Genomic DNA, 27,439 nt, shown 5'->3' with positions numbered 1-27,439 from the left:
CAGTCACACATGACGGGAATAGTGTTAGAGGAGTGCAACTAGGGCAATTGCCCCCTGGTCAGAGAGAGCCCTAAGCCAGCTGGAAGCTAAAGAAGCACTGTCTGGTCTTTGCAGTCCCCAGTTATGTCTAACACCAGCTCTAGCAGGGTGCTTATTTCAAATCTGATATATTGTAATCACAAAATAGAAATACAATAATTTTTTTTCTACCCTTTGCCATCTCTGGTTTCTGATTTCATCTTCCTTTCACTCTCTTCCTTCCAGCATCTGTCCTCTTTGTCTCTTCAATTCAGCATCTTGCCCCTTCCATCCAGTCTGCCCTCTCCCCCTTCCATATGGTATCTGCCTTCTTTCTATGCCCCTCTCCCCTTTCCATCCAGCCTGTGCCCCATCTCTCCTTTTTACTTGATTCATTCCAGCTTCACTGCTTTCTTCATTTTTATCTTTCCTACACCAGATCTAGCATCTTTGTCACTCTCTCCTTATTTCTCTGCTGTCCCCCTTCCCAGCATCAATCTCTCTTTATTTTCTCATTCCTGTCTCTCCCCTTTCCCTCATCTGATCTCTCTATTCCACCCTTCTCCCTTCCCCTCCTCTAATCTCTGCCAGCTGTTTCCTTCCATTTTTCCTCCTCCCTTGTCCAGCAGTACCCCTTCTCCCTTCCCTCCTTCCCCTATACAACAGTAACTCTTTTCCCTCCTCCCCTCCCAGCAGCATCTCTCCTTCTCCCTCCAGGTCCAGTAGTAGCTCTCCCTTTAGCCAGCAGCTTCCCAGCCTCAAATAGTGACTTGCTCCTCTCCCAGCAGCTCTCAGTACTTGCCTGCAGCAGTGATTCACTTAGGCAGCCTTGGGTCCTTTGATGAGTTGCGCCGCCTCTGAGGAAAAAGGAAGTTGCATCATCAGAGGTGGGCCACGACTCTAATTCACTTAGGCAGCCTTGGGTCCTTTGATGAGTTGCGCCGCCTCTGAGGAAAAAGGAAGTTGCATCATCAGATGTGGGCCACGACTCAGTAAAAGTCCCAAGGCTGCCGAAGGGAATCGCTGCTGCAGGCAAGTACTGAGAGCTGCTGGGAGGGGAGTGGAGGGGAGGATGCTACTATTGGAGGCTCTCGCCAGCCCTGCACAGACCGGCAGGAATTTTCTGCAGACAGACACCGGTCTGTGGACCAGCGGTTGAAGAACACTGTAGTAGAGAGGGGAAAGGATGGATGATCTCAGTGTAGCCCAAATATATAAAAGGCATGACACAGAAGAAAAGGGCAGATACATTTTCAACATGCACGAGTCAGTTCATCAGTCTCCAGAGAATATGTGGAAGAAAAATAGGGGGTTTAGCCTGGCTTTGAACTCAAGTTATGAGTTTATGGATATTTAGTTAAATCTATTCTTCTTCCACCTGCACAATATTTTCTGTGCCAGTGGTTGTCACACAATCTTAAAGCAATTAAGTCCACCCTCATTGTGTTTTTTTTTTTGTTTGTTTTGTTTTTTATTTGAGTTTAATACATTTACAATATCATACAGATATCAAGGAACAAAAGGTTTCCATACAAATTTTCAATACAACAAACAATGCAAAATAAACAATCCTTTACAAGCCCACAAAAAGGGGGAGCATATTGCTTATTTACCAACTAAATTTTAAAGGAAAACAAAGAAATGGGTTGAATTCTAATGAACCCAAGTCATTCCCAACTAATTTAGGACATTTTGGACATTCCTAACCTAATTTCTCATCAAAGAATGAAAAAGAAAAGAAATCTCACTTCTATTCACGAGCTACCAAAAATTATTGCAATTGAATGGGATCCCAAAAGACAAATTCAGTATCTTGTGTCTTAACCAAACATTTGCAAGGAAACTTCAAATAAAATGATGCCTCAAGTGCCAATACTCTAGTTCTCAATTTCAAAAATTATTTTCTTCTAAACTGGGTAGCTCTTGAGACATCAGGAAACATACTAACCAAATCCCCACAGAACTTGGTCAGTCTATTTTTAAAGTAAAGTTTCATTAACAACATTTTATCTGTCTCACTCATACATGTTAGTATCATTGTGGACCGAGTCTGAATACATCTTGAGAATCTTCTAAAAACTCTGTCAAATTAACATCATCAGTTACCAGATGGTCCACATCCTATACAGTTTCCTTTTTCTTCTGGGGAATATGATAACAATTATTTATTGGATAACTATCCGCATTGGGTAATCCCAGTATTTCCTTAAAATATTTTCTTAATAATATTTCTGGTAATAACAAATGAGTCACTGGGAAATTAACCAAGCAAAGATTCTTTCCCCGATGCATATTTTCTAACATTTCCATTTTTAAATGCAATGACATAGAATCTTTTACAGCAGATAGTGAAACAGCTTGCAATGTGTTACTTTGAGTTTCAATCACACCTAATCTAGTTTCCAGACAATTTAAATTGGCGTCCACATTCTCAAACAGATGTTTGTTTTATTGATTCTCTGAGAAACCCCTCAACTCTAGAAATACCTAACCATAAATCCTTTAAGGTGATATACTGTTTTTCCACTGCTAGTGGTTGTTCATCCACTACACTAGTAAACTCAAGTGGTTTAGGTATATCTGTAAAAATCAATTTACTTGTTGAAGTGGATGATACCACAGGACCTGTGGAAGTAGTGGGAGTTATATTCCCACTTACACTGGATATTGGATGAAGGGGGGTGTCCTTTGTAGGGGACTCATCGATGCTCCGAATATGGGAGAATTCAAATCAGATACATTTTGTGCTGGAGAGTCTAGGGAAAAAGTCAAGTGTCTGTCCATAGGACCTAAAACAACAGGTGTCAAACTTTTAGATTTAACTTTCCTTTTCCCCATGAGTTATGAGTTTATGGATATTTAGTTAAATCTATTATCCCAGGACAAGCAGGCAGCTATTCTTGACTGATGGGTGACGGCACCGACGGAGCCCCGGTACGGACAATTTTAGAGTGATCTCACTCTAAGAACTTTTAGAAAGTTCTAGCTCGGCCGCACCGCGCACGCGCGAGTGCCTTCCCGCCCGACAGAGGCGCGCGGTCCCTCAGTTTCTTAGTTTCTTAGTTTCCGCGGAGCTAAGAAGACGCGTTTTCAACGGCTGTTGAAATTTTTTTATAACTTGCCTTCCCGCTCGCGTAAACTTTTGACTTTATTACTTTCTTTTATTACTTTACTTTTATTTTGGTAAAAAAAAAAAAAAAAAAAAAAACTTCTTTTTTCTTCAATTTCGGTTTTTCCCCGGCGGGGCCTTCTGCCACCATCGAAGCCTCGGCCTTCGATTTGGCGGAAGCCGTTTTCCCTTTCATGCCCCCTCAACCGGGTTTTAAAAAGTGCCAGCGGTGTGCTAGGCCTATATCTCTCACGGACCCACACAACTGGTGCTTGCAGTGTTTGGGTCCTGAGCATCAGGCCTCTTCTTGCACCCGCTGTGCTACTTTAAAGAAAAGAACATTAAAAAATCGCTTAATTCAACAGCGTTTGTTATTCGGTGCCGAGATGTCCGACCCCGTTCCTTCGACTCCGGCTTCGGCACCGCTTCAGTCGGCACCCTCGTCTTCGACGCCGCGTGATTCCACACCGGCATCCCAACAGTCAGGTAAGCCGGCTAAGAAGCCTTCCCCGCTGGAACGTCTTCCGGCCTCGAGTGCAGTGAGCCCAGTCCTGCCGCCGGTTAGACGCCAGCGGAAGCGCTCCGCCCCTATTGAGGTGAGTCCCTCGACATCGGGCTCCTCATCTCCGGGGCGTAGAGCGGCACCGCAGGTACCGCAGAAGAAAAAAGCGGTACCGGTGCCATCCCTCGATGACCGCATTACGGCCATCCTTCATGTGCAGCTTAAGGAGCAATTAGAACGACTCCTTCCTGCTATAATGACACCGAACCTTCCGGTGCCAGTCCGCACCGAGCCATCGGTACCGGTTGTACATCAACCCGTGTCGGTACCGGTTGTCGAACCTGTCTTACCTGCTTCTACTGTCTCGGTACCGCTTCACCTAACTTCATCGGTATCGATGCCAGTCCTTGCACCGGAGCCGACAGCTCACCATCAATCGGTACAGACTTCGGCACCGGTGCGACCGATAACATCGCCTGACTCGGTATCGATGAGGTCGGGTAAGTCGGTACGCAAAACCCGACACATGCAAACATCGACACCTGAGTCTCGGGACCATTCTTCCCATGTCAGAGACCCTGATCTGTGGGGGGACTCAGAGGAACCCTTTCTTTCTGAAGGAGAATGTTCCTCAGAGGAGGAGGATTCGGCTCTCCCTGACCCATCCTCCAAGCAGACCACTTCCTCTTTCTCCAATTTCTTGAAAGAGATGTGTGAGTCTTTGTCCATTCCTTTGGAGGCTGAATCCAAAAAGTCTAAAGCTTTTTTGGATGCCCTTGATTTTGATCAGCCTCCAAAGGAATTTTTGAAGCTTCCCCTTCATGACATCTTGAGGGAAACTTTCTATAAAAATTTAGAGACTCCTTTAACTGTTCCAGGGGCCCCACGTAAACTGGATTCTCTATACAAGGTAATTCCCATTCCTGGGTTCGACAAGCCACAACTTCCACACGAATCCTTATTTGTCGAATCCACCCTTAAAAAGACTTCAGGAGCCAGTGTATATGCATCTGTCCCTCCTGGCAGAGAAGGAAGGGCCATGGATAAATTCGGTAAGAGGCTCTACCAAAACGCTATGTTAGCAAATAGAGCTAGTAATTATGCTTTTCATTTTTCTTTTTATTTAAAGCATCTCCTTACCACCATGGCTTCCTTCGAGAAGTATCTTCCTTCAAGAAAACATCCATCTTTTCACTCCTGCTTGTCGTCTCTATTCCAACTTCGTAAGTTTATGGTTAGGTCCATATATGACACCTTTGAACTTACATCCAGAGCGACAGCTATGTCGGTGGCTATGCGCCGTTTGGCCTGGCTTCGGGTATCCGAGCTTGATGTTAACCATCAAGATCGGTTAGCCAACGCCCCATGCCTAGGGGATGAGCTCTTTGGGGATTCCATGGACTCTACCACCCAAAAGCTCTCGGCTCATGAGACGCGCTGGGATACCCTGCTCAAGAATAAAAAGAAGCCTCCTCCACCGAGACCATACAGGCAGCAATCGGCTTATCAACGCCGTTTCACAGCCCGTCCATTGCCTACCACTGCTCAACAACCTCGACGTCAGAGGCAACAGCAACGTCAGCCTCCCCGACAGCAGCAACAGCAGCAACCTGCGAAACAACCTCCTCAGCAGAAGTCACAGCCCTTTTGACTTCTTTCTCCGCAGTATAGCCAGTATCCCTGTTCCTGTTCTCCTGCCTCAACCAATAGGAGGTCGACTTTCTCTGTTCTTCAGCCGGTGGGAAGTAATCACTTCGGACCAATGGGTCCTCAACATCATCCGCCACGGCTACTCTCTCAACTTTCAGACTCTCCCACCTCAAAGCCTGCCAAAAGAGTCTGCTTTGAACAGTCCTCAATCAGCCCTCCTTATTCAGGAGGTCCAATCCCTCCTCCTTCTGAACGCTATAGAGGAAGTTCCTCTAGATCAAAAGGGGCAGGGATTCTACTCCCGTTACTTTCTAGTTCCCAAAAAGACAGGAGATCTCAGACCCATCCTGGACCTTCGCGATCTCAACATTCATCTAGTAAAAGAAAAATTCAAGATGCTTTCTTTAGCCATACTTTATCCCCTTCTAAATCAAAACGACTGGCTATGCTCCCTCGATCTCAAAGAGGCTTACACTCACATACCGATCAATGTAACCTCAAGACCATATCTCCGATTCATGATCAATCATTGTCATTACCAGTACAAGGTGCTGCCCTTCGGTCTTGCCTCATCTCCAAGGGTATTCACCAAATGTCTCATTGTGGTGGCGGCTTTTCTGCGCTCTCACCACCTGCAGGTATTTCCTTACCTGGACGATTGGTTGATCAAAGACACTTCTGCCCAAGCGGTCCTTCTGGCCACCAACCAAACCATCCAGTTTCTGCAACTTCTGGGATTCGAGATCAATCTACCCAAATCTCATATCATTCCCACTCAGAGACTTCAATTCATTGGAGCGATCCTGGACACACTCCTCATGAGAGCTTTCCTGCCATCCAATCGGCTTCAGACCCTTCAGTCTCTATGTCACCAGGTACTTCCTCTGCCGTCCATCTCAGCAAGACAAATGATGGTGCTCTTGGGACACATGGCATCCACAGTTCATGTCACACCTCATGCCCGTCTTCACCTGCGCACTCCTCAATGGACCCTTGCGACCCAGTGGTCCCAAGCGTCGGACTCTTGCTCACGACACATATCTGTGACATCATCTCTTCGTCAGTCTCTGCAATGGTGGTTGGTATCCTCAAATCTATCCAGAGGTCTTCTGTTCCATCAGCCTCCTCATCAACTAGTCATCACCACCGACGCCTCTCTGTACGCATGGGGAGCTCACTTGAACGAGTTCCAGACTCAGGGTCTTTGGTCAGCCCAGGAAAAGAAGCATCAAATCAATTTCCTGGAACTCAGAGCGATGTTTTACGCCCTCAAGGCCTTTCAACACCTTCTCTTTCCTCAGGTCCTTCTGTTGTGCACAGACAATCAGGTTGCGATGTACTACATCAACAAACAGGGTGGGACAGGCTCTCGCCTGTTATGCCAGGAAGCCCAGAAGATCTGGAATTGGGCCATAGATCATCATCTCTTCCTGAAAGCTATTTACATTCAGGGGAAACAGAATTCATTAGCGGACAAACTCAGCAGAATTCTCCAGCCTCACGAGTGGACACTCGACCCTGTAACTCTACAGTCTATCTTCACTCAATGGGGCACTCCTCAGATAGACCTCTTTGCAGCTCCTCACAATCACCAGCTGCCCCGTTTCTGCTCAAGACTTTACTCTCCACACCGTCTCACAGCAGATGCTTTTCTCCTCGACTGGTCGAATCTGTTCCTGTACGCCTTCCCTCCTCTACCTCTCATGTTGAGAACCTTGTTCAAGCTCAAGAGGGAACGAGCCACCATGATTCTGATTGCTCCGAGGTGGCCCAGGCAACATTGGTTCTCCCTTCTACTTCAACTCAGTTCCAGGGAACCTTTTCTTCTTCCTCTGTTTCCTTCTCTGCTTACGCAACAGCAGGGAACCCTTCTGCATCCCAACCTCCAGTCTCTACACCTGATGGCTTGGTATCTCTCGGGCTGAACTCGACTGATACTCTTTTGTCTCAGCCCGTTCGTTCCATTCTGGATGCCTCCAGGAAACCAGCCACTCTACAATGTTACCATCAAAAGTGGACGAGGTTTTCTTCCTGGTGTCTTCTTCATCATCTTGATCCCACTTCCCTAGCGGTGGAGACGTTGTTGGATTATCTTCTTTCTTTGTCTGATTCTGGCCTGAAGTCCTCTTCCATCAGGGTCCACCTCAGTGCCATTGCAGCTTTTCATGAGCCAGTCCATGGAAAACTTCTTTCAGCTCATCCCCTGGTATCCAGGTTCATGCGTGGGCTTTTCAATGTGAAACCACCTCTTAAAGCCCCTCCGGTTATCTGGGATCTCAATGTGGCTCTTTCCGCTTTAATGAAACCTCCATTTGAACCTTTAGCTACCTCTCCTTTCAAATTTCTCACTTGGAAGGTGCTTTTTCTTATTGCCATTACCTCTGCCAGGAGGGTCAGTGAGCTTCATGCACTGGTTGCAGATCCACCTTTTACGGTTTTTCACCATGACAAGGTGGTTCTGCGTACACATCCAAAGTTTCTCCCCAAGGTTGTTTCTGAATTTCATCTCAACCAATCCATTGTTTTACCTGTTTTCTTTCCAAAACCTCATTCTCATTCTGGGGAACAAGCTCTGCATACTTTGGATTGTAAAAGGGCTCTTGCTTACTATCTGGAGCGTACGAAACCCCACAGATCAGTTCCCCAACTCTTTCTGTCCTTTGATCCGAATAAATTGGGACGTCCTGTTTCTAAACGTACGTTGTCTAATTGGCTTGCAGCGTGCATTTCATTCTGTTATGCTCAGACCGGACTGACACTGGAAGGTTCTGTCACAGCCCATAAAGTCAGAGCAATGGCAGCATCTGTAGCTTTCCTCCGTTCCACTCCTATTGAGGAAATCTGCAAGGCTGCTACTTGGTCCTCAGTTCACACTTTTACATCTCATTATTGTCTGGATACATTCTCCAGAAGGGATGGTCACTTCGGCCAATCTGTTTTGCAAAATTTGTTTTCCTAATGGCCAACCTTCCCTCCATCCCTCTTTTTGTTAGCTTGGAGGTCACCCATCAGTCAAGAATAGCTGCCTGCTTGTCCTGGGATAAAGCACAGTTACTTACCGTAACAGGTGTTATCCAGGGACAGCAGGCAGATATTCTTGCGTCCCACCCACCTCCCCGGGTTGGCTTCTTAGCTGGCTTATACTAACTGAGGGACCGCGCGCCTCTGTCGGGCGGGAAGGCACTCGCGCGTGCGCGGTGCGGCCGAGCTAGAACTTTCTAAAAGTTCTTAGAGTGAGATCACTCTAAAATTGTCCGTACCGGGGCTCCGTCGGTGCCGTCACCCATCAGTCAAGAATATCTGCCTGCTGTCCCTGGATAACACCTGTTACGGTAAGTAACTGTGCTTTCTTCCACCTGCACAATATTTTCTGTGCCAGTGGTTGTCACACAATCTTAAAGCAATTAAGTCCTCCCTCATTGTTAATGGTAGGCAAGATATATTCTTAAAGGTTGTGGAAGAACAGATCCATTTTTGTTTCATCGATTCAAATCAATTTGCTCCAAAATGTTAAGATTTACCAAGGATTTTCTTTGTGTGCTTCAATAATGACTATTTTGATGGGGCTGTAGAGAGTTTCTTTGTAGTAGCTCTCAAAATGCAGATCATTGTTTTATAAGCAAAGCTGTACTATAGATTCATGGTTAGCTACTAGGGGTGTGCAGCACTGTTCCTCTGAACCAGGGATCTCAAAGTCCCTCCTTGAGGACCGCAATCCAGTCAGGTTTTCAGGATTTCCCCAATGAATATGCATTGAAAGCAGTGCATGTACATAGATCTCATGCATATTCATTAGGGAAATCCTGAAATCCCGACTGGATTGCGGCCCTCAAGGAGGGACTTTGAGATCCCTGGTTTAGAGGAACAGTGCTGCACACCCCTAGTAGCTAACCATGAATCCATAGTACAGCTTTGCTTTTCATGCATTTTCTAGCCCATATTAGTTAATAAGACCTATAAATTTGAGTATGTAACTGGCCCTGGCTTTGCTAATACTAGATCATGGCTTCAGCAAAGGTGTCTGTGTTTTACTTTGGGGGAAATAAAATCTTGATATACTTGTTTAAGTTTGAGAAAATGTGCTTTTAGGGTTTGATAAAATTCTACCATAAAACTGTCCTATCCTGATAATTTATGAATAGTTAAGAGATTTAATTGCTTCTTGAAATTTACTTCTCTATAATTACAGAGTTCAATTTACTTTTTTCCTCCAAAGTTAAACTGGGTCTCATCCAGTGTAATAAGAAATGCATTAATGTGCTCAATATTACATATATATTTTGATAAAGATTAGAATAGTACTCTATAAATAGACATGTTCATTATCCTTGTAAACTAATTTATGGTTTGACTATACAGCTTGAATTATTTTTTTTAATCCTTAGTTCTAAATATTGAATTTTTATTATTGTCTGTTACTGTAAGTAAAATCTTCGTCTGCTTGATTTAACAATGGTTCCACATGTAACTGCTAAAATTACCATTGGCATAGCCCTTGCGTTTACTGTAGGGTAGCATGCTGAGCTGCTGCTCATGCAATTAACACAGCGATTGTACTGTGTGTTAAAATGTTCGTCTTCTCTGTTACCTTTGCTGTTCTTTGAAGCATTATGATGCTCAGAAAATAAGAACTGAGGTGGAGCCAATGACCAAGAACTTGGTCCAAAAGATACCCCCGAGCTGATTCCATTATTGAAAGTGTTAATTTGGGAATACTACCCATGGGTCCCAACAAAGTAAAATGTTTTCATGAACCTCAGCTAACAGGCTTAACAATCAAATACTGAATATGATTAAAGAAGGGAGCAGCAATTCTAACAATGATGGCTAACAAAAGCACACTTGAAGTACAGAGAGCTTTCTAGAAGATGGGAGTAGGGCTAAAGACTTTGGTTCAGACTATAGTTCTTTCTATTTATGGAAAAGAAAAGCTATGTGATATGGTAAGTTTGATTAGTAGTTCAAAAGCAGGTATCAACAAGAAGGTTTTAGTTATATAGGCGAATGGAGCAATATATGTAGAAACAAAAGGCTCTACTATAATGATGGGCTATATCTTTCTGTGGCAAGAAAAATTCAGACAATATGGGTCTCATTATTGAAATGGAAATATGTCCAAAAACTGGCCTAAATTGGCACTTGGACGATCAGTAAAACAAGTCGTCCAAGTGTCGATAACCGAACCGGGTTTTGGATATATGTAAAAATGACTTAGGCCTCGTCAGTGCTGCTGTATGCCCTGAGCTAAAAGGGGCATTTTAAGAGGAGTGGCGAGGGCAGGATTTGAGCAGGACGTGGGCCAGACTAGACTTAGTCGTACTACAAATATAACAGAAAGTGTAACCAGTGGTCTCAATTTGCGGCCCGCCAGGTACTATTTTGAGGTCCTCGGTATGTTTATCATAATCGCAAAAGTAAAATAAAACAGTTTCTTTATCATATGTCTCTTTAGCTATAAATTACAATATTATTATTAAGACTTAGCCGAAAGGAAAGATTTATAAACTATAAAGATTTTTACCTCATGCAAAATTGTCATTTCTTTAAGAAGGCATTAACTATTTTTTTCTGAGGCCCTCCAAGTACCTACAAATCCAAAATGTGGCCCTGCAAAGGGTTTGAGTTTGAGAGCACTGGCCTAGACGGAAATTGTATGTTGTGACTTAGGCCATGTAAAACCAGGTCTAAGTGGCCAGAAAATATCCAAAGTGATCAGATAACCACTGTAGAGACAAAGTACAGACCCCCACACACTCCCCCAGTGATCACTGACCCCTCCTCCCCACACCGCCATAAAATTGGAATTAAATATTTACATATCTGCCTCCAGAACATCAGCATTTGGCATAGGAAAGCCTAGTAAGCAGCACAGAGGTGGCTTAAGTAGTATGGGAGGTGGGCTAGTGAACAATAGAGAGGAGGACCCAGGCCCATAAGCCACTCTAACTACTGCATTCATGGCGAAATATGTGCACCCTCCAAACCCCCTAAACCCTACTGTACTGCCATATAAGTGCCAGCTTTATACTTAAATTTTGATCTCATACAGGATTTGCTTCCTCTCTATTTTACTAGTTAAAGCAACTACTTCTATTGCCTTCAAATGTTATATACATATCTGTATATATGTCTTTTGATGAAACATAAATAATTTGTATGTGTTATTAAACTGTTTTAATGCTTATAGTGCTTTTCTTTTAAGAAGGACGGAGCATAAAATTAAAATATTTTAAATAATTTATATTTACTTCTTATAGGCAAATAGTTTTCCGGGAGATTTTGGTTATGCAGTTGCTGGGCTGATCTTTCTAGAATATAAAGCAAGTACCCAGTGGTCAGCAGAATTACTTGTCATCAATTACTGTGGACAGCTAAAGAGTTATCTAATCAGGTAAGAAAAAACTCCAAGCTTCTAGGATATTTCAGATGTATTTTCAAGTTAGGTTTAAAAGTACTACTGTTTTCATAGAATACAAGGATTAGATTGCTTTACTATTGCTTTATGTATTATTGGGTTTTTTTCTGTTTAGTGTTGGAACAAACCAAAGTTACCAAGAAAATCATAGTTTTAACTTTGACAGCCATTACTGTCATGGAATAACTACAGCGGTATATCATCCAGGACACAGGTAACACCTTTTTCATGAGTTATTTCTTTTCATGAGTGAAAGCTCTATGAACTGAATTTTTCCAATTGTTAATCTATTTGCTCAATCTGAGCATAAGTGTAAAAAAAAAAAAAATGGGGCTGGTATTCAGAGCCACAGCTGCCCCATAAAAGGTAAGCAGATGTTTTATCCTCTTACCTTTTATACCTGATATTCAGTGGCCCTGAATATACAGTCCTACTTGTACCTATACTACCGTATTTTCACGCATATAAAGCGTGCGTTATACACGATTTTAACAAAATCCTCCCTCGTTGGGCTGGGCTGGGCTGGGCTGGGATTATCTTGGAGAGAGCGAGACCAGAAGGCTTTGAGCATGCGCAAATGCTCAAAGCCTAGTCCAGCCCAGCGCAGGAAGAAGGAGGATCTCTCTCGCACCGTACCGCCCAGCCCAGCCCAACCCAACGAGGGAGGATCTTCGGGCACTGGCACTGGCACATCCTGTGCATTGGTGCCGGTGCCGGTGCCCAATCGGGTAAGAGATGTTTTGTCGTGCTGGGGGGGTTGTAGGATCGCGGGGGAGGGAGGGGGTGATGCGAGCGGGGGGGAGGATGCCGGTTTGCAGGGGGAATGCCGGATTCGAATGAAAAAAAATGCTCTCTTGGGTAAGCGAGCGGGGGGGGGGGGGGGAGGATGCCGGTTCGGAGTAGGCGGGAGGAGGTTTTAGCATGCGCGGTATAGGCGTGTGCGTGCTATATTAAATTTTTTTTACATAAATTTGTGTTCCCCGCGCGCTATACCCGTGTGCGCGTTTTACACGGGTGCGCAGTATATGGGTGAAAATACGGTAGTACTTGTACTTCTAAATAGATAAACTTATCTGGGCAGCTGTTGAATATAGCCACTGTTAGCTAGTTTGGCCTTTTTTGCTTCACCTGTTGAGTTCCTAGCCCAGTGTTTTTCAACATGCAGTAAGGGTATGCGGGTGTTGTGGGTACACGGCCTGGCCGCTGCGGAGGATATTCCCTGCTCGTCAGTAGAAGCCACTGCCACCAGGGATCCCTGCCCATCCCTGCTGAAGCTGCTGCTGGCATGATAACCTTCTCCGATCTGCTCGTAATCCCCTTCTTTATCATTCCTAGCATTTTCGCCGCCGCCGCACACTGTGTGGATAGCTTCATTGACTTGTCTATCAGAACTCCCAAGTCTCTTTCCTGGAAGGTCTCTCCAAGTACCGCCCCGGACATCCTGTATTTGTGCATGAGATTTTTGTTATCTACATGCCTCACTTTACACTTATCCATGTTGAACCTCATCTGCCATGTTGATGCCCATTCCTTGAGCCTGATTATGTCATGTTGCAGATCTTCGCAATCCCCCTGTGTCATCACTACTCTGAATAACTTCGTATTGTTCGCAAATTTAATCACCTCATTCGTCATACCAATGTCCAGATCGTTTATAAAGATTTTGAAGAGCACGGGTCCAAGCACCGAGCCCTGCGGCACCTCACTAGTAACGCTCTTCTAGTCCGAGTATTGTCCATTTATCCCCACACTCTGTCCGTTTTGTGAATTTATATCTGCTGTCTATATTTTGCACTATATTTGTCTATTTTTCTATAGTTTGTTACTGAGAGGTGGCATTGCATATTTTAAAGTCATCTGCCTTGACCTCTTTAGAAAAAACCTGAATATAAATGATAATTTAACATTTTCTCTGCATACAGTGTGCTTTGTGGTTTTTTTTATTTTATTTTTTTTAAATTTTGTGGTTACCATTATGTATTAATAAGATTATATTGTGTGTGTATATGAAAATGGATGCAAGAAATTGCATTCCTATTAGTACTATTATTATGGGAGTTGGGTCAGGGGCAAATCTGGGGCGGAGCTTGGGCGGGGGTATTCAGTTGGCATTTGTAAAGCTTAGGGGGTACTTGGCTTGAAGAAGTTAAGAAACACTGTCCTAGCCACAATCTATTATTACAAAGTTACAAGGTAACAAAGTGGTATATGGTATAACATTTCAAATACAAGCAGACAAACATCAAGACCATCCAAGGGCTAGTTGAGCAATGTGTCCATACAAGGCACAAGGGAAATGAATGCATGGAAATTGCTTGCCATCCATTGTCACCCTTGGTTTGGGTGCTAAGGGGTGTGTAGCACAGTTCTGGCTTGGAACACTCCTATATAAAATGACTATAAAAATATATAACAAAATCATGTATTAACATAACAGCATAGTACAAATATTCAGTAATTGTTACAAATTACATGAAAAAATAAAATGATGCAATATCAATATAAATTGTTCCATTTGATAAAACCATCTTGTCCCTAACCAGATTTTTAGTCAATTCTAGGAAGGGCTATTTCATGATTGCTAAAACAGATTGGCCTTTCATAAATTATTAGAACCAATGGCTAACACTGTTTTCATGCTGGGAGGCTGTAATTGCTGGAAACTGATACTTTTGTGATTTCTACTTTTCTGCAATGCTGAAGCGGTGGCAGAAAGTTAAGTTTCCCCCTGCTTTTTTGACAACCCTTTGCTGGAACATGGGGTCAGTAGTCAATATAGCAGTTTATTAGCATGGTTTATTTGTTTTGGGATGTTCCCACTGTGGAGAATCTGTCAAAGAGCATGACTCCACTTTTACTGAGCCCTTTGCCTCCCTTGTTACTGCTGGCACTCTGATAGCCGTGAACGTGCTAGATTCTTCCAGGAGCATATTAAGTACACTCGGAGTAGACCAAGAGAATTATTTAACACTGAAATATTTTCTTGATGGAAAATGTGGATCGGGAAACGCACAGTTACCTAATGCGGAGGCATATGCATCTTTTATGCAACACAAACAGATTGAGGATGGTAAAGTAGGTTGTTGAGTTATAGAATTAAAGTACGTATGTTACAGATCCTTGGAGTACCTTTGAACATGTGGATTAAGACAAGGTATCCTTGATCATTGCTCAGGTGATGCCAAAACATGCAATGTTAGACCCATGTAATACCAGTATTATAAAGCAGATATTGCATGGGATGAGCCCTTTTGTAACTTCTGTTGTGAATAAGTCATTGAATGAGGGTATTCTGCCTTTAGGATGTAAGAATCCACAGTTACACCGATTTTGAAAAAAGTGGGTTGAATGTAGAGGAGATGAAAAATTTCCGACCAATTTCTGTGGTCTCATTTTTGGGTAAGGTAATTGAGAGGGTTGTGATGAAACAGTTGAGTGTTTACATAGATCGGATTGATTGTCTTGTTCCATTTCAGTTTGGATTTAGATAAGCACATAGTGTGGAATTGCTTCTTGTTTTGGTGTTGGATACTTTATGGGAGGAACTGGATAAGAACATGAGATATTGCCTTGTTGCACTTCATATTTCAGGGGCTTTTGACTCCGTAAATCTGAACATGTTACTATTGAGGTTGGAAAGATTGGATATGGTTGGGAACCTTTTGCAATGGTTTGCATCCTATCTTAAAGTTAGATCCTTTAGAGTACAAAGTATCTGGATTGATTACTGTTAAGAAAGGGGTGCCTCAGGGTTCTGCCCTATCTTCTATCCTCTTCAATATATACATGTCCACATTGGGAGAAGCTAGGCTTACAGTACAGGCTCTATACTGATGATATCCTCTTTTTTTCCCCTGTGTGTAATAGTGTTCAAAGAGTGGAGAAATGTTTGAAGGATTATATGGAGTCGATTGTGGAATGGATGAATGAACTTGGATTGAAGTTGAATGTGAATAGAACGGAGATGATGATTGTGAAGAATTGGAGCGATGATTGGGATTTAGAGAGGTTAAGTGTGATGGGTGAGGAGGTAATAGTAAAGAAAGAGATGAATGTGTTGGGAGTGTGTTTGGACAGTTCTCTGTCTGTGGAATGCCAAATACTGAAGACAATACAGGATGGGTAAACGCAGTTGAGAATAACATAGTAATATAGTAGATGACAGCAGATAAAGACCCGAATGGTCCATCCAGTCTGCCCAACCTGATTCAATTTAAATTTTTTAATTTTTTCTTCTTGGCTATTTCTGGGCAAGAATCCAAAGCTTTACCCAGTACTGTGCTTGGGTTCCAACTGCCGAATTCTCTGTTAAGACTTACTCTAGCCCATCTACACCCTCCCAGCCATTGAAGCCCTCCCCAGCCCATCCTCCACCAAACGGCCATAAACAGACACAGACCGTGCAAGTCTGCCCAATAACTGGCCTAGTTCAATATTTAATATTATTTTCTGATTCTAAATCCTCTGTGTTCATCCCACGCTTCTTTGAACTCAGTCACAGTTTTACTCTCCACCACCTTTCTCGGGAGCGCATTCCAAGCATACACTACCCTCTTCGTAAAGTAGAATTTTCTAACATTGCCCCTGAATCTACCATCCCTCAACCTCAAATTATGTCCTCTGGTTTTACCATTTTCATTTTTCTGGAAAATATTTTGTTCTACGTTAATACCCTTCAAGTATTTGAACGTCTGAATCATATCTCCCCTGTCTCTCCTTTCCTCTAGGGCAGTGGTTCCCAACCCTGTCCTGGAGGACCACCAGGCCAATCGGGTTTTCAGGCTAGCCCTAATGAATATGCATGAGCAGATTTGCATGCCTCTCACTTTCATTATATGCAAATCTCTCTCATGCATATTCATTAGGGCTAGCCTGAAAACCCGATTGGCCTGGTGGTCCTCCAGGACAGGGTTGGGAACCACTGTTCTAGGGTATACATATTCAGGTCTTCCAGTCTCTCCTCATATGTCTTCTGGCACAAGCCTCCTATCATTTTCGTTGCCCTCCTTCTTACGTCCTTCGCCAGATACGGTCTCCAAAACTGAACACAATACTCCAAGTGAGGCCTTACCAATGAGAATGTTATATACTATGGGCTAGATTCACTTACCTGCCCGATCGTGTCTGATAACGTGGCAATCCGACAAATTCTCAACGCATCCTCATGCAAATGGGGGTGATCATTGGCAATCCCCCCACCTACCGCACGGATCGCTGAAGAGCGATCCTTGAGCATGCGCAGACCATCTTCCTTGCCTGTAGATGGTCTGCACATGCGCTGGCCCTCCTTGCCTGGCAGAGCTGGAAACTTTTTTTTTAACTTTTACTTTACTTTTTTTACTTCGTGAGCCCGTGGTTTTAACCCGCTTTAAACCCACAGGTTAAAACCACAGGTTTGCACTGCAGGGACAAGTAGGAGAGTCGGGGCAGTGAGTGTGGCGGTAAGCAGGAGAATCGGGGCGGCCAGCATAGTGACTAAAAGGTTTTGCCAACCACCCTTCTGATTTCATCTGCTCTTTCTTGGCTAGTTTATTATTTCCTTAACAATGGAGTGCCATTGAATTTATGAAGCATACTCTGAGGGGTTAACTGCCTGATTTAGCTGCAACAAGGAAACAAGAAGTTCTGGAGGAGAAAAATGAAATTTTTCTTTTGTACATTGCTGTAGCAATACAGGAAGCGATATCAGAAAATCATGGAAATGGCTTCTGGAAGCTATGCTCAAATGCATCATTGACCTTTTAGCATAAAGTCGTGCCTATCTCTGACATAATTCTCAACAGGACTCTAAAGAGTTGGGGCAGAGAGCAGGGTTTTTGCTCAAGTGACTGGTCCTCACTAGTCGCTTGTTTTTGGTTCGGCCAGCCTGGTCAGTGTGCCTTCTTTAGTTTAGTGAATCACGCCCTTCCTACTTTGCATGCCATTTCCCCTCATTTGCATGCGCAGATCGGAGGATGATCAGCACAGAGGTTAGTGAATCGGGTCGGAGGAAAATCCGGTCAGTACATGATCACAAATACGATGGGTGGGCTTAGTGAATCTAGCCCTATATAGGTTAAAACCGCTTTTGCAGGATTATGATTTTCGTACGGTAGTGCTAATTTTAACATAACATAACATAACTTTATTCTTCTATATCGCCACAATTGGACGACTTCTAGGCGGTTCACACCGAAGAGAGCTAGACAATCAGCGAATTACAATATGCAAATTATAAAAGTACAACATATTACTCAAGAATAGACATAATAAAATTGTTAGATTTAGTGTAGCTTCTGTTTAGGAGATAAATCTATCAAACAATGCAGTTTTAATTTCTTTCCTAAAGGCGCCGTAGGTCAGCCTAGCTCCATTAATGTAATTACCTAACCAAGACTGCTGTTTACTTGCTTGATACCTGAGAGTCCTATCCAAAAAGGATTTGTATTTACAGCCAGTAATGCTTGGGTATGCAAATAGATTACAATTTCTGGTTATCCTTGTAGGACTATATAACACGAAATGAGATAAAAGATAGGTAGGAGCTAGTCCCCATATCAGCTTGAAGCAAACACAAGAAAACTTAAACATTATTTGTGCCTCCATTGGTAACCAGTGCAGTAACAGCTTATACAGGTAGGAGATATCATTCACTGGGTTCTGCTTTTTATAAATATAAAGTGCAAATGCTTAGTGCACATAATCCAAAAGATATAAAGTGTTCAAGTGTAAATATCAAAGTTTAAGACAGCACTTATCTTAAAACGCTGTCAGAGCTCCGACAGGTTTTAAGATAAGTGCTGTCTTAAACTTTGATATTTACACTTGAGCACTTTATATCTTTTGGATTATGTGCACTAAGCATTTGCACTTTATATTTATAAAAAGCAGAACCCAGTGAATGATATCTCCTACCTGTACAAGCTGTTACTAGAAATCTTTAATGATTTAACAGCTCAGGTATCTGAGGGTACTGCTATATACCATAGACTTCTCTATATACAAGTCCTTCCTCTGTTGATACGCTTTTTTTTCAATCCAAATATTACATTACATTAGTGACTTCTATTCCGCCTGTACCTTGCAGTTCTAAGCAGATTACAGTATAAGATAGCTGGACATTTCCAGGAAGTTACAATTTAGGGGATGCTTACAGATCTAAGCGGAATGTAGTATAAGATAGCTGGGCATTTCCAGGAAGTTACAATTTGGGGGACACTTACACAGTAGATGCAAGGGAGTTACAATTTGGGGAATGTTAAATAGAGGAGGCAGAGGGAAGAAATTGAGGATGGGAGTAGAAATGAGGATTACTAGTAGGGAAGATGAAGATTAAGGTTGGTTACTTGTTAGGGTTGTTGGGGAGGTCAGCTGGTAGTTTGCATGGAGGGGGGAGGGTGCGAGGGGGGATAGAAGGCTGTATAGTTTTTTTGAATAGCAGGGTTTTGATTTCTTTTCGGAATGATTTAAAGTCACTTGTAGTTGACAACAAGATTGAGACACAGGGGTCCAGCTTTGCTACCTGCGTCGCTAGGAGGCCGTCGTACATCTTCTTTTGCTGAGTTCCCTTGAGTGGTGGGTAGGAGAATAGGATCTGGGTTCTTCTTAGTCTGAATGTGCGGTTACGATTTAGACGGTTGTTGAGGTAGATGGGTGCAGTTCCGTTTATTGCTTTATATCAAGTGGACAGCTGTGTTCTGTACTATTCTTAATTTCCTCACTGTTTTTTTAGGTATACCCAAATAAACGATATTGGAGTGGTCTAATATAGATAGAACCAAAAACTGCACCAATAATCTAAATGATAAAGGGTAAGGTTGATTATTGTAATACACTGTATCTGGGAGTTGTGAAGATGAAGTTGAGGGCGTTGCAGTTACCCCTAAATTCAGCAGCACGATTGATAACCAGTGTGCCAAGAGTAACCTATATAACGCCGATCCTTAAACAACTGCATTGGTTACCGATCCAGCACAGGGTGAAATACAAGGTATTGTCAATAGTTCATTAGGTTGTGTACAGTGTTTCTCCCATTATACTGAAGGAGTGGTTTGTAATCTACCGCCCACAAAGAAGTGTGAGATTTGAAGAAAGCGTGCAATTAAATTCCAATAAGTCAGTTTTAACGTACGTTAAAGGATTGAGGATGCTATGGTGTCAGTAGGAGGGTCAAGCTTTGGAATAGCCTGACTGGAATCTTGCGGTTTTGTGTACCCAGATTGGACTTTAAGAAACTATTGAAAACCTACATTTATGGAATGGAATGCGAATGTGATCAGGAAGTGAAGCTGTGTGCATGGTTAAGGATTTGATTTATGCCTTTTGATGTTATTTTATGATGTTTTAATAATAATTGTTTGTATTGTCAAATTTTATGTGTGTTACTTATGTAAACCATGTAGGTCATATTCGGTATATACATTTTTAAAATAAATGTCTCATGGTCAGGAAGCCAATGTGTTGCAGCTTCCCCTTCCCCCTCCCAGGCAGGGGTAGAGGCAAACCAGGATGCTAACCCAGAGAGGGAGGCACAGATGAATAATACTTTCCTCTTCTACTTTGGATGGAGTGGTTCAGAGTCAGCAATTGGAAATTGGTGAAAGTGCTGAGCCCCTAAGTTTGGGGGAGGGGTTACTATCTGCATTTACTGTTCTACCATTGGTAAGACCTCCTGTTATTACTATTGAGGACGTTTGGTTTGTGGTAGCTTCTTTGCATAAGCTTTGCATGATTTTTTACTCAATTTGCTATTCAAAATATGGCTAAAATGCAAGAGGTAGTGTCAGTGTCTAAAGCATTAACTAAGATAGTGAATAATTTGGAAGAAGAGCTGGTTTAGTAATGTTCAATATACCTTAGTGACAGATGAAATCGTGGTTCATAGAAAATTGGAAAAAATGTAGAACATGGTTAGACATTTTGAATTATAGGATATTGAATTATGTTCTTATGTTCTTATGTTTATGGCACCCTGGCACTCAAGCATTTATTTTATAAATACTTAAAAGAAGTTTTGAAATTTTCAGATTCTACATAACTACCTTTAGATAATAATTATTATGCCCCTGAGAGTACTTGCAGGGAAGAGAGACAAGAACAACATCAGCAATCAACTTTAGATGGGACTGTAGTTTGACAGCCTCTGGGGATTTCATAACTGGGAGATCCATTTTAGTTGTATCTTTCTGTTTCTCCTTTATGTGTTCATATTTCCATTATCAGAACATTGAATTTCTTGATGTTAAATTGTGTATGTTTCCTGACAGATGTAAAAAGATCCAGGAGAGGCGAAAGGAGGTTCCTGCGTTTTCTTTGTAAATGCATGATAATTTGAGAGAAACCTCTCGTATATATTTTTTTATCCTTTTTCTTTAAGAACGTTCATTCAATGTCACTCATCTAACAGTGCTGGGATAAATATTACCCAAGCATAGGAAGTATAATGTATGTCAACTGAGTTATCAGCTATTTTGCTTTGTGGTTAGAGAATTTCTAAGGAAATAATTAGTTCTAGGGCCCTCTTTCACATTGTAGGTGAAAATTTTTCCTTTATCCTTCATATTGTTAGTACTTTTACTGTTAGTACTTTCACCTGGTCCCACTTCCCCACTATACAATGGTCTGACTGTAACAAATTCTACAGAAAACACAGCCATGCATCATGTGATCTCAACCACTGCCCACCATATCTCTTAAAAACCTCCAGCATGAAATTCTGTGCCCTACTCTTACAATGGATACAAACCATGCTCACAGATGGCCTCTTCCCAACTGACCTCAGTGAAATCGTCATCACACTGATCTTAAAAAACCCTAAAGGAGCAATGGATCAACCATCCAATTACAGACCCATTGCCTCAATATGTCAAACTAACAGAAGAGCTAGTAGTCAAACTCCTCACAACTATCTGGAAGACCACAACATACTCCACCCCACGCAATCCAGCTTCAGAACCAACTTCAGCACAGAGACTACTAGGCTCCCTTATTGACACAGATAGACAACACCTCAGCACAAGCAAAAAAATGCTGTTCATACAACTGGATCTGACCGCAGCATTTGACCTGGTAGACCATAACATCCTACTGCAAATCTTGGACACAATAGGTATCACTGATAAGGTATACTCATGGTTTGATGGATTCCTCAAATCCAGAACCTATAGAGTAAAGTCGAACAAAGAAAAATCAGAACCGTGGTCCAACCCCTGCGGCGTACCCCAAGGATCCCCACTATCCCCTACTCTCTTCAATCTCTATACTGCCTCCCTCGGCACCTGCCTGGACAAACTAGGCCTAACCTCATAAAGCTATGCAGATGACATCACCATTCTCATACCTTTTGATCAACCCAAACCCTCTATGACAGACACACTACACCGAACACTAGAAACGGTAGTAACATGGATGAGAGATCATAAACTGAAGCTGAAGCCAGACAAAACAAAATTCATCCTCCTCGAAAATAATAAAGTCACAACCATAACCAATATAGAAATGAACTCAATCAATTACCCCATTCAACCCACCCTAAAACTACTAGGAATGAGGATAGATAGATGCTTCACCATGCAACCACAAATCAATTAAACAATACAGAAATCATTCGCAGTTATGAGAAACTTAAGACAAGTTTGAAAATTCTTTGATAGAACACAATTCCGGCTCTTAGTACAATCCCTAGTCCTAGGTTTTTTTAGACCAGTGTTCTTCAACCTTTTTACACCTATGGACCGGCGGAAATAAAATAATTATTTCATGGACCGGCAAACTAATAAGACTTAAATTTTAAAAAAACCCATTGCTGTCCCGTCCCCGTGAGCTCAGTCCCGTTAACCATCTAATCCCATCCGCACAAGCCTCAAATAGTTATGATTTTATATTGAACATATTTTATTAAAGTATAAAAAGAAACAATATTCTGTACAATTGTAATTTTATAAATATAAATAATACAGGGCAAGGATCAACGAAACCCCCATCTCCCCTCTTCTTCACATATATCCCCTCTACTATCAAGAAAACTGAATAAGCCAAATTATTACAGAATGCTACACAAATATCATGCTAACAGAATACCGCAATAACACATGGCAGGAATGGTGTTAGGGGGAGTGCAACTAGGGCAACTGCCTCCTGGTCAGAGAGAGCCCTAAGCCAGCTGGAAGCTAAAGACGCACAGCCTGGGCTTTGCACTCCCCAGTTATGTCTAACATCAGCTCTAGCAGGATACATATTTTAAATCTGATATATTCTAATCACAAGATAGAAATAAAATTATTTTTTTCTACCTTTTGTCAACTCTGGTTTCTGCTTTCATCAAATTTTCACTCTCTTCCATCCAGCGTCTGCCCTCTGTCTCTTCAATCCAGCATCTGCCCCTTCAATCCACTGTCTGCCCTGTCCCCCTCCCATATGGTATCTGCGTTCTTTCTATGCCCCTCTCTCCTACACCAGATCTTTGACCCTCTTTCCTTATTTCTCATCTGACACCTCTTCCCAGCATCAATCTCTCTCTACTTTGTCATTCCTCTGTCTCTCCCCTTTCTCTCATCTGATCTCTCCATTCCATCCTGACTCCTTCCCCTCGTCTAATCTCCCTGCCAGCTGTTTCCTTCCAATGTTCCTCCTCCCCTGTCCAGCAGTACCTTCTCCCTTTCTTCCTCCCCTTATCCAACAGTAACTCTCTTCCCTTCCCTTTCCCTTCTCCCCTGTCAGCAGTATCCCCTTCCCCTACCTTGTCCAGGAGTACCCCTTCTCCCTTTTCTCCTCCCCTTATCCAACAGTAACTCTTGTCCCTTCCCTTTCCCTTCTACCCTGTCAGCAGTACCCCCTTCCCCTTCCTTGCCAAGGAGTAACCTTTCTCCCTTCCCTCTCCAGCAAATGTTTCCTCTACGTAGGCTAGTGGCAGCTCTGTGTGCTTTTAACTTCGGCACACAGCTAACCCTAAGTAGTATTTTAGCTGCAGTTTCATGAGACAGCCTTGGGGCCTTTGCTAGGCTGGCCCGCTTCGATGATGCGATGTGGGCCGGCCTACCAAAGGCCCCGAGGCCGCCTCATGAAACCGCAGCTAAAATACTGCTTAGGGGCAGCTGTGTGCCGGTTTCATGAGGCGGCCTCGGGGCCTTTGGTAGGCCGGCCAACATCGCATCATTGAAGAGGGCTAGCCTAGCAAAGGCCCCAAGGCTGTCTCATGAAACTGCAGCTAAAATACTGCTTAGGGGCAGCTGTGTGCCGAAGTTAAAAGCACACAGAGCTGCCGTTGCTTGTCTGGGGGTGCGGAGACAAAGGCTGGAGCAGGAGACATACGCGGCAGGAGTCGGTGGTGGAAGGCAGGAGTGCCGGCATAGTAATGGCAGCAGGAAGTAGCATGTCAGCTGACGCCGGCACCTTTTGCTGCGACGGGGACCCGAATCCTTCACGGACCAGCAAGATTTTTTTGCGGACCAGCACCAATCCACGGACCGGCGGTTGAAGAACTGTGTTTTAGACTATTGCAACATTCTCCTACTTCCCCTGCCCAGCAACAATGATAAAACAACTACAAACAATCCAAAACACAGCACTGAGACTTATCTATTCATTGAGGAAACATGACCACATCACAGAGGCATACCTCAACTCACACTGGCTTCCAATTCCAGCAAGAATACTATTCAAATTCTAGTGCTGCCCGATTTCAGGAAAAAAAAATTCGATTTGATTTGATTCAGCCTATTGAATTGGTTTTTCGATTCGATTCGATTTCCCTGCCCAATTGGGTGTGTTTTTCAAACACCTTGGTGGGTTTATTTTACAGCCTCTTCACCCCCTTTGCCTTCTCCTAACCACACTAGTGCTGTGGTGTAAACAAAATAAACAAACAAAAAAGACTTTTCCTCTCTCTGTTAAATCCTAGCTCACGTTTGCGGTCTAACACCAGCTCTGGCAGGATACACATTTCAAATCTGACATATTGTAATCACAAAACAGAAAATATAATTAGTTTTTCTACCTTTTGTTGTCTGGTCATTATTCAAATTTTGTTGGTTTCATGCTCTGGTTGTCTTCTAATAACTTGCTTGTCAGGGTCTCCTTCTTTCTTCTTTCTCCCTGCTAACCATCCATCTTCCATCTCTGTCCTCCCCAGGAGGTCTGGCATCTTTCCTTTTTTTCGTCTCCCTCCACAGATCCACCTTTTCTTAACTACCCTTTCATCCAGCATCTCTCCTTCCTTCCTCACCACCCCAGGGTCCACCATCTCTCCCTTTCTTTTCCCAACTACCCTCCTATCCAGTATCTCTATCCCCTCTCCACACCATCCCTTGCGTCCAACTTCTTTCCCTTTCTGTTCCTTCTCTCCCTAAATCCCATTGTCCATCATCTCTCTCCCTCGCTCCCTCTCCTCTATTTTCAGACCCATTTCTTCCTCCCCAAAGTCCATCAAATGCATATCTCTTTGAACCCCCTTTCCCTCCCTCCGTGTACTTCTATATCAGGGCCCCCCTCCCCTGAAGGTCTGTCCCCCCTTTGAAGGCCTGCCTCCCCCCCTTGAAGGCTTATCCCCCCCTTGAAGACCTATCCCACCCCTGAAGGCCTGCCTGTCCCCCCCCTTGAAGACCTGTCCCCTTTGAAGGCCTGCCTCCCTCCCTTGAAGGCTTTTCCCCCTCTTGAAGGCCTATCCCCCTCTTGAAGGCCTATCCCCCCTTGAAAGCCTGTCCCACCCCTGAAGGCCTGCCTCCCCCCTTGAAGGCCTGTCCACCCCCCTTTGAAGGCCTGCCTGCCTGTCCCACCCCGAAGGACTGCTCACTCCCCCCCCCCCCGGCATCCGGCTTCCACCCCCCTGGCCTTCCGCTTCCCCCCCCGGCCTCCCCACTCTGTTTACCTTCCAGCCGGAGCAGCCTGCAAACAAGATCGCGGTGTTAGTGATCTTAGTACTGATTCGTAGCTGGTTCCTCTGTCACGGTCCCGCCCTTTCTCTGATGTCAGAGGAGGGGCGGGACCGAGACAGAGGAACCAGCTCCGAAGCGGTACTGAGATCGCTAACACCGCAATATTGCTTGCAGGCTGTTCCGGCTAGAAGGTAAACAGTGCGGGGAGACTGGGGGGAGCGGAAGGCCGAGGGGGTGGGAGCCGGAGCTGGACACCGGGTGGGGTGGTAGCCGACAGCAGCACTTCCCGACTGACCCTCCCCCCTCACCTTCTTAAACAGGTGCAGCAGCTGCCGCTCCTGCTTTAGGGGGCGAGGGGTGGAGGGTCAGGCGAATCGGGAAAACGTTTTTTGTTTTTTTTGTTTGTTTTGTTTTGTTTTGAACCGATTCAAATCGATTTCACCCAAAGTGAATCTGTGAACCGATTCGAATCGGGCAGCACTACTGTTTACTATTTAAAACTATAAATGGCAACAGCCCAACCTACCTGAACAACCGTCTCATCCAAACTATATCAACCAGACTTAGGAAAACCCACACTCCATTCACGTACCTTCCAATCAAAGAAGTCAAACGGAAAAAAAACTATATGATGGCCACCTAGCCACACAAGCAGCAAAACTCAACAACCAAATCTCCAATCTACTCATTATGACCCCAGACTACAAAACATTCAGCAAAGAAATAAAGACTCTACTTTTCAAGAAATTCCTGCAAACGACTTACTTAATACCGCTAGATACTTCCCACTTCCCAATACCTTCCCGATTCCCCAAAGCATCCTCATCTACTCCTTATCTCCTCTAGAAATTACCAGATATCTTCTTCATGTAATACGTTCTTTGTAATTATTTTGTAATTAGCCTTGAATCGCAAGGCAATGGCGGAATAGAAATCTCTAATGTAATGTAATGTTAGATTGACAGAGATTTATAATCCTTATTACTTTATTTGGAAAATTTCTAGTCATATTTGTTAAATAAAAAAAAAAATATTAGAACCCAATAGTTTTTATTTATTTATTTAAAATTATTTATAGCTCGCCTGTCTACAAACTAGGCAATTCCCTCTACTATTCAATCTCTATGTTAGACCTAGCCCTCAAATATCAAAATACAGATTCACTCCTTCATGGATGACATCCAATTGTACCTCCCGCTAGGAAAAGCCTGTGACGCCCAGATTGCAAAACCTAAACTGCCTCTTGGAAATCAAAAACTGGAAGCTGCGGTTCGGGGGAGGTGGGGGGTGATCACCATCGCGGCAGGAGAGATGAGCCATCTCTCTTGCCGCAATCCACCACCCCCAGCATCGATCGGGGCAGGAGGGAGCCTAAGCCCTCCTGCCGTGGTGAAACTGCAACCCTCCCGACACGATCGGGGCAGGAGGTAGCCCAAACCCTACTGCCCCGATGACGCCTCCTACCCCCACCCCCTCTGGGGCAGGAGGGATCCCAGGCTCTCCTGTCCTTGTTGCACCCCCCAATTGCCCCTTAACTGTATCCATGACATCTTGTTTGTCTTGGCTGTTTAGATTGTAAGCTCTTTGGAGCTGGTACAGTTTTATTCTTTGTGACTCTAAAGTGCTGCATATATCTGGTAGCGCTATAGAAATAATTAATAGTAGTAGTAGTATATTAGATTTTTAGCTAATGTACGGGAAAATCCAAAATTAAGACACAATAATCACAAATCCTACTATACTTTTGTAAAAGGGCCCCTTAATACAAGTAATTGCTCTTTTCCCTCTTAGATAGAAATTTGGCGAAATACATTCAATCAAGAGAAAAAGGTTAGGGATTTTACTTCAGGTACTTCCTAGTAATGAAAAAGACGAGGAGATTTATCCCATCTCAG

General features: G+C 43.4%; 1 protein-coding gene across 1 annotated transcript in view; it reads left to right on the top strand.

Moving 5' to 3' along the window:
• NBAS (NBAS subunit of NRZ tethering complex) overlaps positions 1-27,439 on the top strand; it is an 852,905-nt gene that overhangs the window by 55,845 nt on the left and 769,621 nt on the right. Inside the window, exons 8-9 of the mRNA XM_033937554.1 lie at positions 11,537-11,670; positions 11,810-11,908. Coding sequence (XP_033793445.1) covers positions 11,537-11,670; positions 11,810-11,908 — 233 coding nt within the window. The remainder of the gene's footprint in view (positions 1-11,536; positions 11,671-11,809; positions 11,909-27,439) is intronic.

Source organism: Geotrypetes seraphini, chromosome 3 (genome assembly GCF_902459505.1).
Source record: "Geotrypetes seraphini chromosome 3, aGeoSer1.1, whole genome shotgun sequence".
NCBI classification, from domain to species: Eukaryota; Metazoa; Chordata; class Amphibia; order Gymnophiona; family Dermophiidae; genus Geotrypetes; species Geotrypetes seraphini.
Note: the sequence above shows the minus strand (reverse complement) of the source record. Positions and strands in the feature narration are given on the sequence as shown.